We start from the raw sequence: 15,659 nt of genomic DNA, 5'->3' as shown, positions 1-15,659 counted from the left end.
ATTTGCTTTTCATTCCATGGACATTAGAAGTATGTACAAACCTAATATGTTTTTGCTTTAGATCTATGTCCGAACTGGTATTTACCATGGAGTTGAGCCATTGTGTGACAATGTCAACACTCAGAGGGTTCCCTGTTCAAATCCAAGGTGATTTTATTTATCATGCTATGATTTTTAAGTCCTTTTGCGGTGATTTCTGTCATAGGCACATGTCATTTTGTGTTTGCTAACTGCCTTTTATTGAATGGCTTATTAGCCCTTAACTGCAGGGCCGGATTAAGAGCGGGGCAATAGGGGTGGCCCCACATACTGCTGTGTCAATCTCCTATGTCTCTCACAGTATAGCCCTGCATGCCCATGTGCCTGTCAGTCTCCTTCCCCCTACAACTGCAGTTTGTGAGTGCTGCAGGGAAGGGCTGAGTGTAGCACCCTCACCTCTGGATGGCTGGGTTATAGTCCCGCTGCTCAGCAGCTCCTGGCTTTCAAACTTTCCTAGGATGCCCGCTCTGCATAACTGCCAGGTAAGGGAACAGGAGAGGGAGAGCCAAGGCTCACACTAAACCTTCTGGGAGCAGAGTGGGTCCGGTTCTACCTGTCTGTCCACTCAGCACGGTCTCCGCTTGCACACTGTCATCTCCTGGTGACTTTATGCCAGTAAGGGCCCTGACACTGCAGTGACACCTGTGCTGTGCCCTGGGGAGTTACTGTATTTCCTCTTCAGTGTTTGGCACAGCCGATGTTAGATGAGGCTCCTTTATGTAATATATACTCCTGTATATAGTGAAGCCTCTGAAGCTGCACTGATTAGGAGACTTAATGGGGTTGCACCCAAGGGTGTAGAGGTGCATGGAGGACCCTCTGAGATTGGCAGTCCCTAGAACAATGGTCAGGGAACTCGGTCCTCATTACCCCACGCAGTGCATGTTTTGCAGGTCTCCTCACAGAATCACAAGTGAAATAATTAAATCCACCTGCGGACCTTATAATATGTGTCTGTGAGTAATTAGTACACCTGTGCACCTGCTGGGTTACCAGCAAAACATGCACTGTGTGGGGTAATGAGGACCGAGTTCCCTGACCACTGCCCTAGAAGATTATCTCCAGGCAGCCACTCAGTGATGTTTCTAACTGGTGGCATCAAATGTGACCATGACTGAGGAAGTTCAGCCTTGTATGGTCATGGCTGAAGTAAAACTAAATTAATACAGGTTGCACTCCTTTTTAATTGTGTTCAAAATCTAAACTTCTGTGATCCGTGTCCCTAGGTAACACACGTGCTTCCTCTGGTTTTAGCTATTCTCTCTCATAACAACTCCAGTGTCAACATAGATTTTTATTTTATCTCTACTATTTTATATAACAATTCAGTTTTATCCCTCCACAACATTACTTTTTTTGTTTTTTTCTTACCATATACTCAATCGTATTATGCATGCAAGTACTTTCGTAGCAAGTCTGGGCTAAATTTACGAAGCAGCACAGTTTTCAGCAAAATTAAAAATGGCAAATACAAGTGAAATAAGTTCAAATCTAGGCATATTTCGCATATGATATTAGATTTTTATGCCAAAACACTGAGAATTGAGCATTTGGTAATTTTAGCCCTAAATCTACAATAGAACTGTAATGACTATAAGCAGAAGCAAAGTCTGTCCACTACACATACTTCCCTCCCCTTTAAGGCAGTTACCCAAATATCCTGACTGTTTGCTGCCACATGGGAGTGTGGTGCAGGCGAGTGACCTCCATAGCCCAGTTCTACTGTCTTATCACAGACATAGGGGAGCAGCAGGTTCCTAAGCAATGAGTTCACAATCATTCACCTCCATGTTAGCAGCCAGCGCACCATATGTAATAAGAGGGCACACAGAGAACACTGAGTGACATTTGTTATGTGTTGGGGGAAGATGTATTATAGTGTTACAATAATCCTTCCTGCTTTGTCAAAGTAGGAAGAAACACTCTTGATATATTAACATCTGATTTGCCAAAGTGGGGAAGTGAACACACTGCCCACTGGCAATCCCTTACAGTTCCCACATCACATAAGTCTCTCACTGCCTGGCTGGCTCCCTGGTCATATGCAAGTTCTTGCTAGTAATATAGCTTTAAGCCAGTTTCCAACACAGCCAGAGGCAGAGGCATCTTGTAGATGGCAGTACCGATGAGAACAGCTTTCTTACATGGCAGGTACTACTTCTAACCAATAACACTTAATCATACCTCTACTCCTCAGTGTTTAATGAGCCCCTAATAATTGGTTCTATATATGCACACCATGGTAGACCTACAAGCATTCTACACACTTGGGACAGGTAATTTATGGTGAATAATTAGCCCAGATGTCTGGTATTATCAAGGATTTTGTTTTGCCTTCCTCTGGCAGGTGTAATGAACCCCTATAAGTGCCTTTTTTCCACGAAAATACACAGGGCTGTGGCTTTTCATGGACCCTTTGTATTTACACAGGGTAAGGCAAAATGTTTTGGGGACAAAAAATAGGGCTTTACTGGATACCTCCCCCCAAAAAAATCACAGTAAAAAAACAAACCTACATGTTAGTGAATAATGGATTACCCACCCTAGTGATAAAGCACACATATACTGTATTTATGGTTTCCATATAACATACTATGTGTAAATGTTTTCTCACAGGTGGAGTGAGTGGCTTTTGTATGACATGTTCATCCCTGATCTGCCCAGAGCAGCTCGTCTTTGTCTTTCCATCTGCTCGGTGAAGGGACGAAAAGGAGCTAAAGAAGTAAGTAGTTCTACACAACATAATCCTAAATATACAGACTGACTCATGGTTCCCAGCCCAAACCTGACAAACCATGATATACCGGGAGTATAATCCTTCTATGACCTAAGCAACACTGAGCAAGGATTTATTACAATTCAGTGATTATGGTGGTAAAAATGGGCACCCTGTGTTTTTTTTTTTTATAGCTTCCTCACATCTTAGACCCGATGAGATATTGATTTTGTTTTAGCTTACGTATGTTTTACACACACATAAAGTAATTCAGGATTTTGTCCTAACCAGCTGCACTGAAGTGGAGTCGATGTTCATGCCCCGCATACCATTCATACCATCAGTGCCTCATCAAGTCCTAGAGACTGCAGTTCACCATAAAGGTTTGCTTTACTATGACCAGCAACAAATCCTAGGTGCAGAGATTTGTAGCTAGAGACTGGCACATTGTTTCTTTTTTAGTCAGCATTCATCAAATTCTACATCCGCAGATACAGCCTAATATGTGGAGTCCAACTTGCATAAAGTTGCAAAGTTCTCCTCACTGAAAGATAGGACCAGCAGCTTCTTCTGTGTATGACTCCTAATGGCTGCTTACTGAATAACCAGAAGTGGCCTGGTGCGAAATTGGACACAATTTCTGTTAAAAAAAAAAAAACGCAGACTTAATTTGGATACAAAAAAGTCCCATTTTTAAATAGGATGTAGAGCTACAGCTATGTTAAGGTACCAATAGCTTTGTACAGTACCTAAAAAGTGTTTGTGTGGGAGTAAATAGGCTATATTGTATCATGCAATTTAAGTGTGTAAGGTGAAAATTCACCATTCATCGTTCTCATTAACGTAATGGTTAATTGCAAAACCAAAACAGCATGTCACCCCAAATACTAACTGCAGTAGCTATTCTAGCCTGGTAGCGGCAAAATCAGGGGGTGCACAGATGGGGGTCACACTTAAAATGTTGGTGTCACAGGCTAGCACTGTTCTGTATAGCAAGGAACTGAATTCTGCCGGAAAATCCGTCCCACAATAAAAATTCGGTCCACTTTCCTTTGAAAAAAAAACAGCCCCTTGCAAATTCCATGTTTGTACCGTTGGCTGTTACTGCTTTCTCCCCTCCCCTCCCCTCCCTTCCCTTATTTTGTCATGGAGGCCTTCGGCTGGATGGAAGTACTGAAACAAGGTCTTGAGGCTGTTCAGTTCTGGTGAAATCGGTTTCTTTGTTTTGTGTAAAATACCCATGTGTTTCCTTCTATTTCTCTGTAGGAGCACTGCCCACTAGCCTGGGGCAATATTAACCTGTTTGATTACACGGATACACTAGTTTCTGGGAAAATGGCCTTGAACTTATGGCCTGTACCTCATGGGTTAGAAGACTTGCTCAACCCTATTGGTGTCACAGGATCCAACCCAAACAAGGTAACACGTACCCTTTTGTTCCAATTTGGCCATAGTTTAACTTTTGTGTTGCAACATCTCCTGTTTGTTTGCAATGTTTTCATGCTCTTTGCTTTTGTACTATTTTCAGGAAACCCCCTGCTTGGAGCTAGAATTTGACAGTTTCAGTAGCCCTGTAAAGTTCCCAGATATTTTGGCAATAGAAGATCACGCAAATAAGGTTTTAGATCGAGAAATGGGATACAATTACAGCCATACTGGACAGGTAAATATTTATATTTATGGAGCAAATTTGGTCTATTTTTGTTTTAAATGTTAAAGAGAAAAGGCTACTATATTATAAATAGGTTGTTTTTATATTCTATTTTATATTCATCCTACAAAATGTTTGGTACAGATATATACTCTTACATCTTTGCTCAAGTCACACCAAACAGCTCCAGGTTACGTGAAAATCTTCTCGCGTCCAACTTTGTTCAGTCTTGACTATCTAGTCCATGACTGCATGTACAGAGAGGAGGGTGGGTGAGGTCAGTGACTGTTACCGGTATCAGTCAGTGTGTAGGAACTATATTGTGACTCAAGCGGCACCACTGGTATATTTAATTTTGGTGGTGCTGGTAATTTCCTATTGTGTACCCAGCATCAGACTCTGTTTATGAATTGCTACAATATAGCAACATATTAAGTTAATCTGCAGTTTTCTTGTGTGTCCTAGTCTCTTTTCTACAAAATAAGACCCAAACATTAGCGGGGTAGCACAGGACTGGGCGGCTCACTTAGACCAGGCATTTTCTTGCTGACTGGCATAGGCTAGATGTAGGAGGACACATCTGTATTTGGAAACCTGCCGTGAGGCACAACTAATAATATCCAGAGAAAACCAGTATTTTCACTAGGAAGGACCGTTTTTGTTTTATAGTATTACCTTTTTTTAATTTGATATGGCAATTTGATGTTACAGACTAGCAGAATTGCCAGAGACAATGAAGTCCTTGAAAGTGATAAAGAACAGCTGAAAGCCATATCTACTCGGGACCCACTTTCAGAAATAACTGAACAAGAAAAAGAGTTCCTATGGAGCCACAGGTATTGTTTATCTTCTCTATTGGTCTGAGCAAACAACTGCAAGTACTAAGAAATAAGGAAGTACCGACAGTCGTGACCCTGGCCCGTTCTTGGCCTGCTCGTCTGATATTCAGCAGGCAGGGTTCAATGCCCGCCTGCCAGACGACAAAAAGGGTATGAGTACACGAGAAACGGTCATGCGTCTTTGAGATATGGCCATGATCTCGACATTCCACGGCTGTTCTCAGCAACATGGGTCCATTTTTCCAAGATCCTCTTCAGTGCTGTCTGGAAAGACAGCATTGAATAGGTGCCCATTTTTATTTCTGCTGTGTCGGTATACTCTACAGCAAAGTTGGCCAAATTTGTCCTCAAGATCTACCAACGGTGCATGTTTTCCAGGCAACCTGTGGATCTATAGTAGGAATGAATGCAGCATGTTTGAAAATGTGACAGTTAGTATTGACTGCAGCTGTGCACCAGCTAGGTGATGTGGAAAATGTGGACCGTTGGTAGATCTGGAGGACCGGTTTGGCCACCCCTGCTCTACAGCAACCACCTCTGAATCCACTCCAGATTCTGCTGGGTCATTTGCAGTGGGTGACTGGCATAAACCCACAAGAACAAACATTAGTCCCCCAGCAGACCTACCTGTATTTAGTTATGGATAAACCATGTATTTATTGTATGGTGTCATATTCATATCAAATCTGCAGTTGAAAAGAAGACCTTGAAATAAAAGCCTTTTAATTAATTTTCATTTTGTCCTGTATTGTTAAGGGAAAAGGATCTATTGTCTAGAATGCGTGGCACTTGTGATTTTTCCATATAAGGGCTTTGTTCATGTCTGGATTTATGACATAATTGTCATTAAGCTATTGTCATTTTGTTTAGCCTGATTTCCACTATATTTTACATTGCAGGCATTATTCTCGGAATATTCCAGAAATTCTTCCTAAGCTGCTCTTAGCTGTGAAATGGAATTGCAGGGATGATGTTTCACAGGTAGTGTATTATATTCATTTATACCCAGGAATAATACGTTCGGAGCTGTTACCAATCCCATCTCATACCTGCCATACATGTTATTTTAGAGTCAGTTTAAACCCTTATTGTTTTTTTTTTTAAAAAACACTTGATATACATTCCAACTGGTCTGGAGTGTATTTTTTTACCATAACATAAGAGACTGTATCTGGAAATACTTTTTATGAGTTTCTTGCTTTTTAAATGGTTTTGCCATGTTGTGTATAAACAAAGTCCTCATGAACTGCAATTCAGATGCACACTTACACGGTTTGTGGATTTTCAGGTGACCTGGTTTATTGACTTGTACATACAGTACATGTAACTATTAGTAAATGCCTTGCTTTACAGTTATCCGCTTTATAATGCTGGAATACATAGCTTAGTAGTGGTTCCCAAACTTATAGGATCAGAATTTTATCTACGGCACTCCTAGGCCAAAAGATTCTTATTGAGAAACTAAGAAAAAAATATCTCAAATAAAATTGTTTAAATGTCCTCTATAGGTTATATTATGTAGTGAGGGACAAGTTTAGCTTCTGTATGTCCATAATTTTTATGACCTGCATCCACAAGCACTGGTTTTGCCTATTACAAGGTTCATAACTAATTTTTATTGGTCCAGACCCATCAACCCGTGGCACCCCTGCAAGGGTTTAAGGACACCCCAGGGTGCCTAGGCACACAGTTTGAGAACCACTGGCTTAGTAACTTGGTGCACTGTGATGAGGCACACCTATGCCGTGTCCTTTGCAGTGCTTACATTTGCATACAAACAGCTTGGATTTATACCTTTGGACAATCTTTTTCTCTGGTTTCATAAATACAATGAAATCATCTGAAGGAGCTTAAGAATAGGGAAAAAACTTTCTATTGTGTTTTTTAGAATTAATCGGTTTAATGCACTTGGGTTTTTTATAAGGAATAATTCATGGTTCAAAAAAGCCTTGAGCACAAGGTCACTAAGGTGACTAACAATTGGGCATGTAACTCCTGGGGAAACATGCCCTGTGTGAACCAGCGCATCTCTTCTCTTGTGCTGTACTTGGATAAGAAGGCTTAGTGTATGCAGCTGCAGGGAGCTCTGTAATATGTATTTCGATGCCTAACTGACCCCCAAAAGACATTGTTTATGGCCCAGCATTGTTTACCACTAAATTGAACCTAGCACAGAGGGGAACCGATCAAAGATGAGTTACTCTATGATTAAGCCTGCTCAGTGGTGGCATGCCAGTACTTTGCAGGGAAAAGATATACAGTATAATCTGTGGTCTTCTAAGAAGTATGGTGGGTGAGAAGTTAATAAAGGCCAGGATAGATAGGCCTAGTCTGCCATCCAGTTGTTTCTGTATGTTTGTGTAGTTTTAGTGATGACATGATGGCTGGTTATTGATGGAGGGTTAATACTGATGCTGAATGGCAATGTCGCTTATGAATTCTATTATGTTTGCCTGGTGCGCTGTGTATAATTAAGGTTAACCATTCTCCTGGCTAATGTTTGTTAGCTACTATGAGATTGTAAAACAAACAAAAAAAGCTGTTGAGTCCTGGGCTAAGTAAATGTTGGGTTTCATAAAATGTGTTTAATGTTTTCATTGTTCCCACATTATAGATGTATTGTCTGCTTAAAGATTGGCCTGCAATCCGACCTGAGCAAGCAATGGAACTGCTAGATTTTAATTACCCAGACCGAGTAGTACGCTCGTTTGCAGTGACATGCCTGGAGAAGTTTTTGTCAGATGACAAGCTGTCACAGTATTTGATACAGCTAGTACAGGTACTTTCCTAGAGTTGTTTTGTGTCCATGTGTACCTTCAGTTTTGTATGTTAGCAGAAATATTATAATGTTAGTCTTGCAGAAATGTTATACTTTTGTTTCGTCATAAATGTTACTGTATAGCAAATGCAAAATGTAAAACAAAATTTTTAGATTGTATTTACTGCAAAGCACGACTTTTAACTGTTGATGTTTATATCATACCATCACTCTGATGGTCCGTTCTATAATGCGGTTCAGTGTTGCAGTGGAGTGACACCAATTTGCTAAAGGTTCAATGACCTAAAGGAAACAACTGACCTGAATGTAATCTGTTTTTAGCTGCACAGCCATCTAGTTAAAGATTTGACTATGGTGACCAGCTCTGCAATCATTATACTGCGGCTTGGGTTTGGCATCCTCCCGCCAAGCCCTCCAGTCTAGTTTCCCCTCCTGTTTCAACTCTTATATTATAAAGTTGGTTAGCTTAATTGTTATGCAGAAAACAGGGGGCACATCCGTGAAATATTTTACTTAAGAAATAGTGTGGCTTTAAAAGGTTTCACTGCCTGCAGATTTCAGCACATAACCTCCATTGCAGGAATTTCTGGTTTAGCTACTAGATGCGGCTAGAACTGAACAAGCACCTGGGCAATAATAAATATGTCTAATGGTAAAAAAATCTTAACTGAATTAAATTTGTTACTACTATATTCCTATTGATTTAGATTTCTGTACAAGAGTGGCCGTTGTGTATCAATTTTTGTTATTTTTGTCTGTTTTTTTGAGCAGGTTCTAAAGTATGAGCAATACTTGGACAATTTACTGGTGAGGTTTCTACTGAAGAAGGCACTAACGAATCAAAGAATTGGGCACTTCTTCTTCTGGCACTTAAAGTAGGTTTACAAATAGAAACTGTATTTCTCCATTCTCTGTGCACAAAAGTTTATCAGTAGATTAATGAGCAGCACAGTTATTTTGGTACTTGTGTACTAGCACGGCGCCCACGATATTTGGTCGCATGGCATACACCCAATGCACTGGGATGCGATTTAAAATTGTATAAGCCCCCTATATGATGTTTAATTGTATAAGCACCCTAATGGGGGCTTACAATGTGAAATGCACCCCCACCACTATGAACCCGAAGCGTGGCTAGCGCAGCGGTACGCGTCCTATGACCTTTTCATACCCCCACTATCCACGTCAGCGTGGAGCTGATTATATATAGTGTGGCGAGCGGACGCGTATTACTTTACATGTATTCCGCGGGGCTCGCTGCGCTCGCCACACTTCGGGCTCGGTGGCTTGCTGCGCTCGCCACACTATATAAAATCAACTCCACGCTGACGTGGATAGTGGGGGTATGAAAAGGTCGTAGGACGTGTACCGCCGCCCCACGCGGGCTCGCTACGCTCGCCATGCTTCGGGTTGGCGTTGATAGTGGGGGTGCCGTTGGGGGTGCTTTTTAACATATTCTAAGCACCCAACACGTTTAATTAACTTATAGGGGCCACTTTTAACATGGGAAAACCCATTAGGTTGCTTATACAATTTTAAATCGCATACCATTGTATATGCGATAGAATGGCATACAATGCCATACAATTCGATGGTATACAATTTAAAATTGTATAGCATCGCATGCCTTATGGTCTGCAATGCGATGGGCGCCGTGCTAGTACACAAGTACCGTTATTTTAATTCGGGATGTGCAATAAGCATAGTAAAAAACTATGGAACTATGGAATAAAGTGCAAAAAGCAGAAGCATAGACTGTTTTCAGCATATTTCATACTAAAACACTTAACCCTTTGCGTGCCAAGTGAATTTGTCAAAATAGGTGTTCTAATTGGCAAGAATTTTTTTCTTATTCATCATGATGGCCTGTAATGCTTACCTTTTTATAGGAAATATAATTTTTTTTACACAACATTTTTTATTTGAATTTATTTTACTGGGTGAACGATGCTGGCATTTTTAGCGGATACTTTGCGCACCTCTCACAGAGCTGTTGAGAGTTAAATGGCCCAGCTCCAACTAAGCCTGCTGTTTATATGTGACTGTGATTGTCTGGTCACTTAGCAAGAGACTTGGCTATCCTGCTGGCCTTGCCACAGCTGGGACCTGATATTTAGGGGCCAATTCACATGTAGCAGCAGATGTTCATTTTGAAGTTCCATACGGAACTTTAAGTTATAAGTCCATCATGTCCTAAGAAATGGAATAAATCAAAGAAAAATAACATTCATAAGTCATACTGGTATGTCTTTCTGTATAATCAGCGACGAGAGCGCATAACACATTTTGAAATTAAATACTGACTCCATAGCCAAGTGGTATGTCCACAATAATATGACAGTGCATTAATAATTCTATAATGAAGGAAGAACCAAGATTGTACTGTTATGACTTTCCCACTGAATTGTATGTGCAGGGAATATCCTAAAATACTGGGGGGAAAAATGGGATATATATCTGTCTGCGCTGAAGGATTGCAGCCTGGTGTCAAAAAGAGATTTAAGAGGTGTCACCACACCCCCAAACGGGGGGTGTAATATCCTAAAATATTGTTGCAAATCACCAATAGCATGTGCTCCACCATTCCCTAGTTACCTCACAGGATAGCAGAGCTGGACATGTTCATAAGGCAATGGAATTTGATTACCATATATACTCGAGTATAAGCCTACATTTTCAGAACATTTCTTATGCTGAAAAAGCCCCCCTCGGCTTATACTCGAGTGAGGGTCCCACTTGAGTCAATAAGTTTTCCCAGTTTTTTGTTGTAAAATTAGGTGCCTCGGCTTATATTCGGGTCGACTTATACTCTAGTATATACGGTAATAAGCATTTCCTTTAAAGGATTCAGTTGACTTAAAGTCTAATTGTAGAGCTATATCAATTATGACAGATGCCTGAGTAAGGAGAGTAACCTAAGACTTCTTTAAAATCTTTGTGGTGGCAAAATTTAAGATTTAGGGGGGTATTCAAAGTTGGGTCATGGCTGTCGAGCTGGCCCGACAGCCGTGACCCTGTCCCGTTCTTGGTCTGCTTGGATAAGAAGCAGAGCGAGAACGGGATTTGGAATTCTTGCTAGAAAGGTTAGTTGTGTTTGCCGGTGAGGATCACTAGGTCGCCCATGAATGGTCAACCGTGAAAAGCTGGATACATGAAAATGGTTGGCATAAGCAATAGGTCAACCTGGAAATGATCGACACAGGAAAATGTCGCCATGAGTTTTTCCAGGGTTTTTTTGTGTGTCTGTCAACATGGACATCCAGTTGGTATGATGAGTACCCTTGCATGGCTCAGTTTGCTTGACATGCATCAGACATGGTGTCTCGCTTCGTTCTGCACATTTTATAATTCCCAATTGTAGTCCACATGGATCATAACATATGAAGTTATCTGAATGAAAACAATTGTGACAAACTCATATCAACTATTGCTGGTGTTGACTTTTTGACCATGTCGACCTTTTGCTTCCCGGTCTAGACATTCGACCGAACAACAGTATCCAGCATTTCCCATTATTCCATATCTAATTCCCCTATAATATCTATGGGAGATCTCTGAAGTTATCATTTGGGAGAAGATGACCTTCAAGTCTGAGGGCTGTTTAAACAAGAAAAGAGCAAATTGCCAATATGGGGGGAATCCAATTAGAGGACATTTTTTGTGTTTTTTTTTATCCCGATGTTTTTGTTTTTTCCCGGGTTTTCTTATTAGGTCACCCCAAAAAAAAAACACAACAGGATCGGTGAAATTTGTATGTGTTGCATGAGAAACAGTCACATATTTTGTCCTCCAAAAATTTGGCTGTTTTTTTCTGGAATCTGTTTCCCCTGCCTGAGGCAGGAGAAACATAATCCCTGATAAACTGTGGCTCACTAAAGCATATCGGAGATAATTGGATAGCACAAGCAAAGAAATTAACCCTGATCAATGATCACAGGAAATTGCAACCCCCCATAGCATTTCAAGGAACTTCACCATGGTTTTAGGGAGTTATGATTTGCTGTCCTTTTGGCCACTGACTCTGCTACCAAATATTAAGGTGTCCTGAATTTTGTCATTTCCATTTCTTTTCTTTTTTAAAAGGTTATACAGAGTCAAATTCTGAAACTAAACGGTTATCATCTGTTTTTTAGAATGGTAAATTATTTGAAAAAAAGTTGCAAGGATGCCCAGTGTTTGGCCTTAACTGTACTGTACTATACTATTATATAATGACGAGGCTTAGGTGTTCTCTGGGATAGCTACAGTAGGTGTACAAACACTAAAATAGTACTAGCAAGTAGTATTTATGGGCTTTTCTTCATTTAGACACAGGAACACTTGCTTAAAGATAGGGTTTTAGTCATTTCTAAAAATGAAAATCTTTAAGATATCGGATTTAGCCATTCATGTTAATTTTGCCCTGCAGTGAAATGTGGCACAAAACTGTTTGACCAGAATATTTATTTTATACAGAATCTTCTTCTAATTCTGTCAGTTACATATCCATCATTCATAATATACTGTACATAAGTGGGGATCACATGATGATAGTCTTGAAAGCAAGGCAGCGTTGAAATAAAAATGAAACAAAACAGACACAAAACTAACAGATACGTTATAATAGGCAAAAAACGTTTATTAAAAAGAGATATAGATATATATATCTATATCTATATCTCTTTTTGTGGAACGGCGGCACTCACTAATGAGTGCCGCCGTTCCACAAAAAGTTATATTTGAACGACCTGTTCCTGGAGGGCACCGCAACGCTGTCTATTAAGAAAGCTGGAGTGCCGAGACCAAATTTTTTGGTGTATATATATGTGTGTGTGTGTGTGTGTGTGTGTGTGTGTGTGTGTGTGTGTGTGTGTGTGTATATATATCTATATACACTATATAGATAGATAGATATCTCTCTATAGAGATATATAGATATACTGGTAGTTATGACTGTTGGTTCACCTATGTCTTGTATTTTTATATTTAAGTCAATTGATTCGAAGTAATTTTAGGGGAATGCAATACAAATCTGTTCTACTTTGAAAATATTACTTATATACTTAGATATTGGGATTTTGTGAATATTTCTTATCAGGTCAGAAATGCACAACAAGACGGTCAGTCAGAGGTTTGGACTGATACTGGAATCGTACTGCCGAGCATGTGGGATGTACCTCAAGCATTTGAGTCGACAGGTGGAGGCCATGGAAAAACTCATTAACCTCACAGATATCCTCAAGCAGGAGAAGAAGGATGAGCCTCACAAGGTAAACACAGATCTCTTTCCAGGATATCTCCCTTCATGGTTGCCTAGGGAGAAAAATACTCAGCAGTCACATGAACTGTGCTGGGTTTTTTTTTTGCGACTACACTTGTAATTGTAATGGACAGAAGAACAGTGCTTTTTTTGGGTGTGGTTGTAAAGGAAACTGTTACATGGGGACGTACATAGATTTGCAGACCAGAATAAAGGAGGTGGCATCACTGATACTGTAGGTTGCCATATTGGTGCAAAGGGTCATCAATTTTAGCAGTGCAATGCAGAGATTTATTTTTTGGGACGTTTAAGTGATAAAAGAATACATATGGCTCATTTGTAGGGTCCTCCTTAGATTGTAGACTTCCCCTTGCCCCCGCAGATCAGTACCATACAGTCTTTGCCACCTCATGTATAGTACTGTACCTACTCATTTCTGCAGCTAAGGTTATTACTAATCCTTTGATAATGGCTGTGTTTATTAGGTGCAGATGAAGTTTCTAGTTGAGCAAATGAAGAGGCCAGACTTCATGGATGCATTACAAGGCTTTACCTCACCTCTCAACCCTGCTCACCAATTGGGAAACCTCAGGTATTACAAAGTATGGCTTTTTTCCAATTTAATTTCAATTGTATAAATATCCCGCTGGTCTGACCGGTCTATGATCCTCGGTTTTGCAGGCTTGAAGAATGCAGAATAATGTCCTCTGCAAAAAGGCCGCTGTGGCTAAACTGGGAAAACCCAGATATTATGTCGGAGATGCTGTTTCTGAATAATGAGATCATCTTTAAAAATGGAGATGGTACGTTTAATGCTTACACTGCAGCCTCTGAGGAATGGTATTAGTTGACTACTGAATTTAACACCTTAAGAGCTTTGTTTCATTATTCTCATGTTGATTCAGAGTTTTGAATAAAAGGTAGCACTAAGCTAATTTAAATCCAAAGTTCTTAAACTCCAACTCACACCTTCCAAGTTTAGGAGGTGTCAATTAGGGCATCTGAAAAGTGAGTGGGGCCTTGGGTACAGGAGCAGAGCATTGAGGGAAGGGGGCGGTGCCTTCTGCACGACCTGCTTTTATCATTTTGGTGGGTGTGCTCAGTGCTCCTCAAACAACTTCCCTGCTTTGTTTGATTGTGTGCGCAAGTTTCCTGCATGTATTCAGTGGTCACCGGCTGCTTTGGAGAGCAGAGCAGTTGTGATCACAAGCTCCTCCAACTGTCGTTCTCCCAGCCCATGAGACACTTCTGCTCATAGTGGGACAGTTTCCAAATAGCCGCATTATCTCGCTGAAATCGGAAAGGCATGACCATCTTCACATTTTTTCTTTTCAGTCTTCCATTTTAAGCTTTCTCCTACTGCTACAAATCTTATTACCTGTCTTTCTTTTGGAGTGATCAATTCATTGTTTCATATTCATTTTTATTAAATTTCCTATAAATTGGTAAGTGACAATACTGGTTTTTTTTTTTGTTGTTCTTGCTTCCCATAGACTTGCGCCAAGATATGTTGACGCTACAAATCTTAAGAATTATGGAAAACATTTGGCAAACTCAAGGACTTGATTTACGGTATGTTGCTGAAATTGCTTTCATTTCACATGAACAGAACGTCTATGGTTGTTTAGGTGTTAATTGTCCAACTAATTCACCAAAGAACTTCAGCCACAGGTAAACAAGTGGGGAAAAAAAAAGATCTTACAACGTTAACTGTAAATTAAAAATGTGTTTGTGTGTTGTACATTTCTACCAGTTTTACACCTTCGCCTCTAGGATGCTAGTTTTGGGCAAGTGATATTAAACACAACATGAGAGCACTCTGTCAAGGAGACAGCTTTGAGAAATCCTATGGTTCCAGTGTCCCCCATTGAGAAAATAGGATTTTGAATCTTACCTGTGCGAAGTGCTCTTTTTCAGAGCTCATGGTGGGCACTGGATACCCCGTCCTGCTTTCTGTGCTTGCTCAGGGTTATGGGCCCAGGGCATATTTAAGTCTCGCGGGGTGTGACTTTTTTATATATTTTTGGGGGGGGGGGGGGGGGGGCGGCTCGGGGGTGCAGTTTGTGCCTGGTCCCACATCCTCATCCCTCTCTTTTTTTTTTTTTTTTTTTTTTTTTTTTTTTTAAACATTAATTTTTATTAGTTTTACAAAATAATGGACAGAATTGTAGAATACAGAAAAGTAAAAAAGAATACCAAAAATAATATAAGGGAAAGGGGGAGCACACAGTGAATTAAGTTTTCATTCACAAAGCAATATTTCAATTATTAACTGTATCAATCAAATTCAGTAATTGGCATTCATAGACTAAACTGTAGAAAAAGGTCAAATGGTCAAATGCCCGTTCCATGATAGTCAGGTATAAACATAGACAAGGAACTAGAATCTAAACTCT

The 15,659-nt window shown here is 40.3% G+C and overlaps 1 protein-coding gene across 1 annotated transcript in view; it reads left to right on the top strand.

The window, feature by feature from the left end:
• Nucleotides 1-15,659, top strand: part of PIK3CA (phosphatidylinositol-4,5-bisphosphate 3-kinase catalytic subunit alpha) — a 67,587-nt gene that overhangs the window by 31,943 nt on the left and 19,985 nt on the right. Inside the window, exons 7-18 of the mRNA XM_083177714.1 lie at nucleotides 62-147; nucleotides 2,656-2,761; nucleotides 4,022-4,174; nucleotides 4,284-4,418; nucleotides 5,118-5,242; nucleotides 6,145-6,226; nucleotides 7,860-8,024; nucleotides 8,796-8,899; nucleotides 13,102-13,273; nucleotides 13,749-13,855; nucleotides 13,945-14,066; nucleotides 14,757-14,835. Of these exons, the coding sequence (XP_083033840.1) occupies nucleotides 62-147; nucleotides 2,656-2,761; nucleotides 4,022-4,174; nucleotides 4,284-4,418; nucleotides 5,118-5,242; nucleotides 6,145-6,226; nucleotides 7,860-8,024; nucleotides 8,796-8,899; nucleotides 13,102-13,273; nucleotides 13,749-13,855; nucleotides 13,945-14,066; nucleotides 14,757-14,835 (1,436 nt within the window). The remainder of the gene's footprint in view (nucleotides 1-61; nucleotides 148-2,655; nucleotides 2,762-4,021; nucleotides 4,175-4,283; nucleotides 4,419-5,117; nucleotides 5,243-6,144; nucleotides 6,227-7,859; nucleotides 8,025-8,795; nucleotides 8,900-13,101; nucleotides 13,274-13,748; nucleotides 13,856-13,944; nucleotides 14,067-14,756; nucleotides 14,836-15,659) is intronic.

This window comes from Crinia signifera, chromosome 3 (assembly GCF_055691185.1).
Source record: "Crinia signifera chromosome 3, ASM5569118v1, whole genome shotgun sequence".
In the NCBI taxonomy this organism is placed as follows: Eukaryota; Metazoa; Chordata; class Amphibia; order Anura; family Myobatrachidae; genus Crinia; species Crinia signifera.
This window is presented reverse-complemented; position numbering and strand designations above follow the sequence as displayed.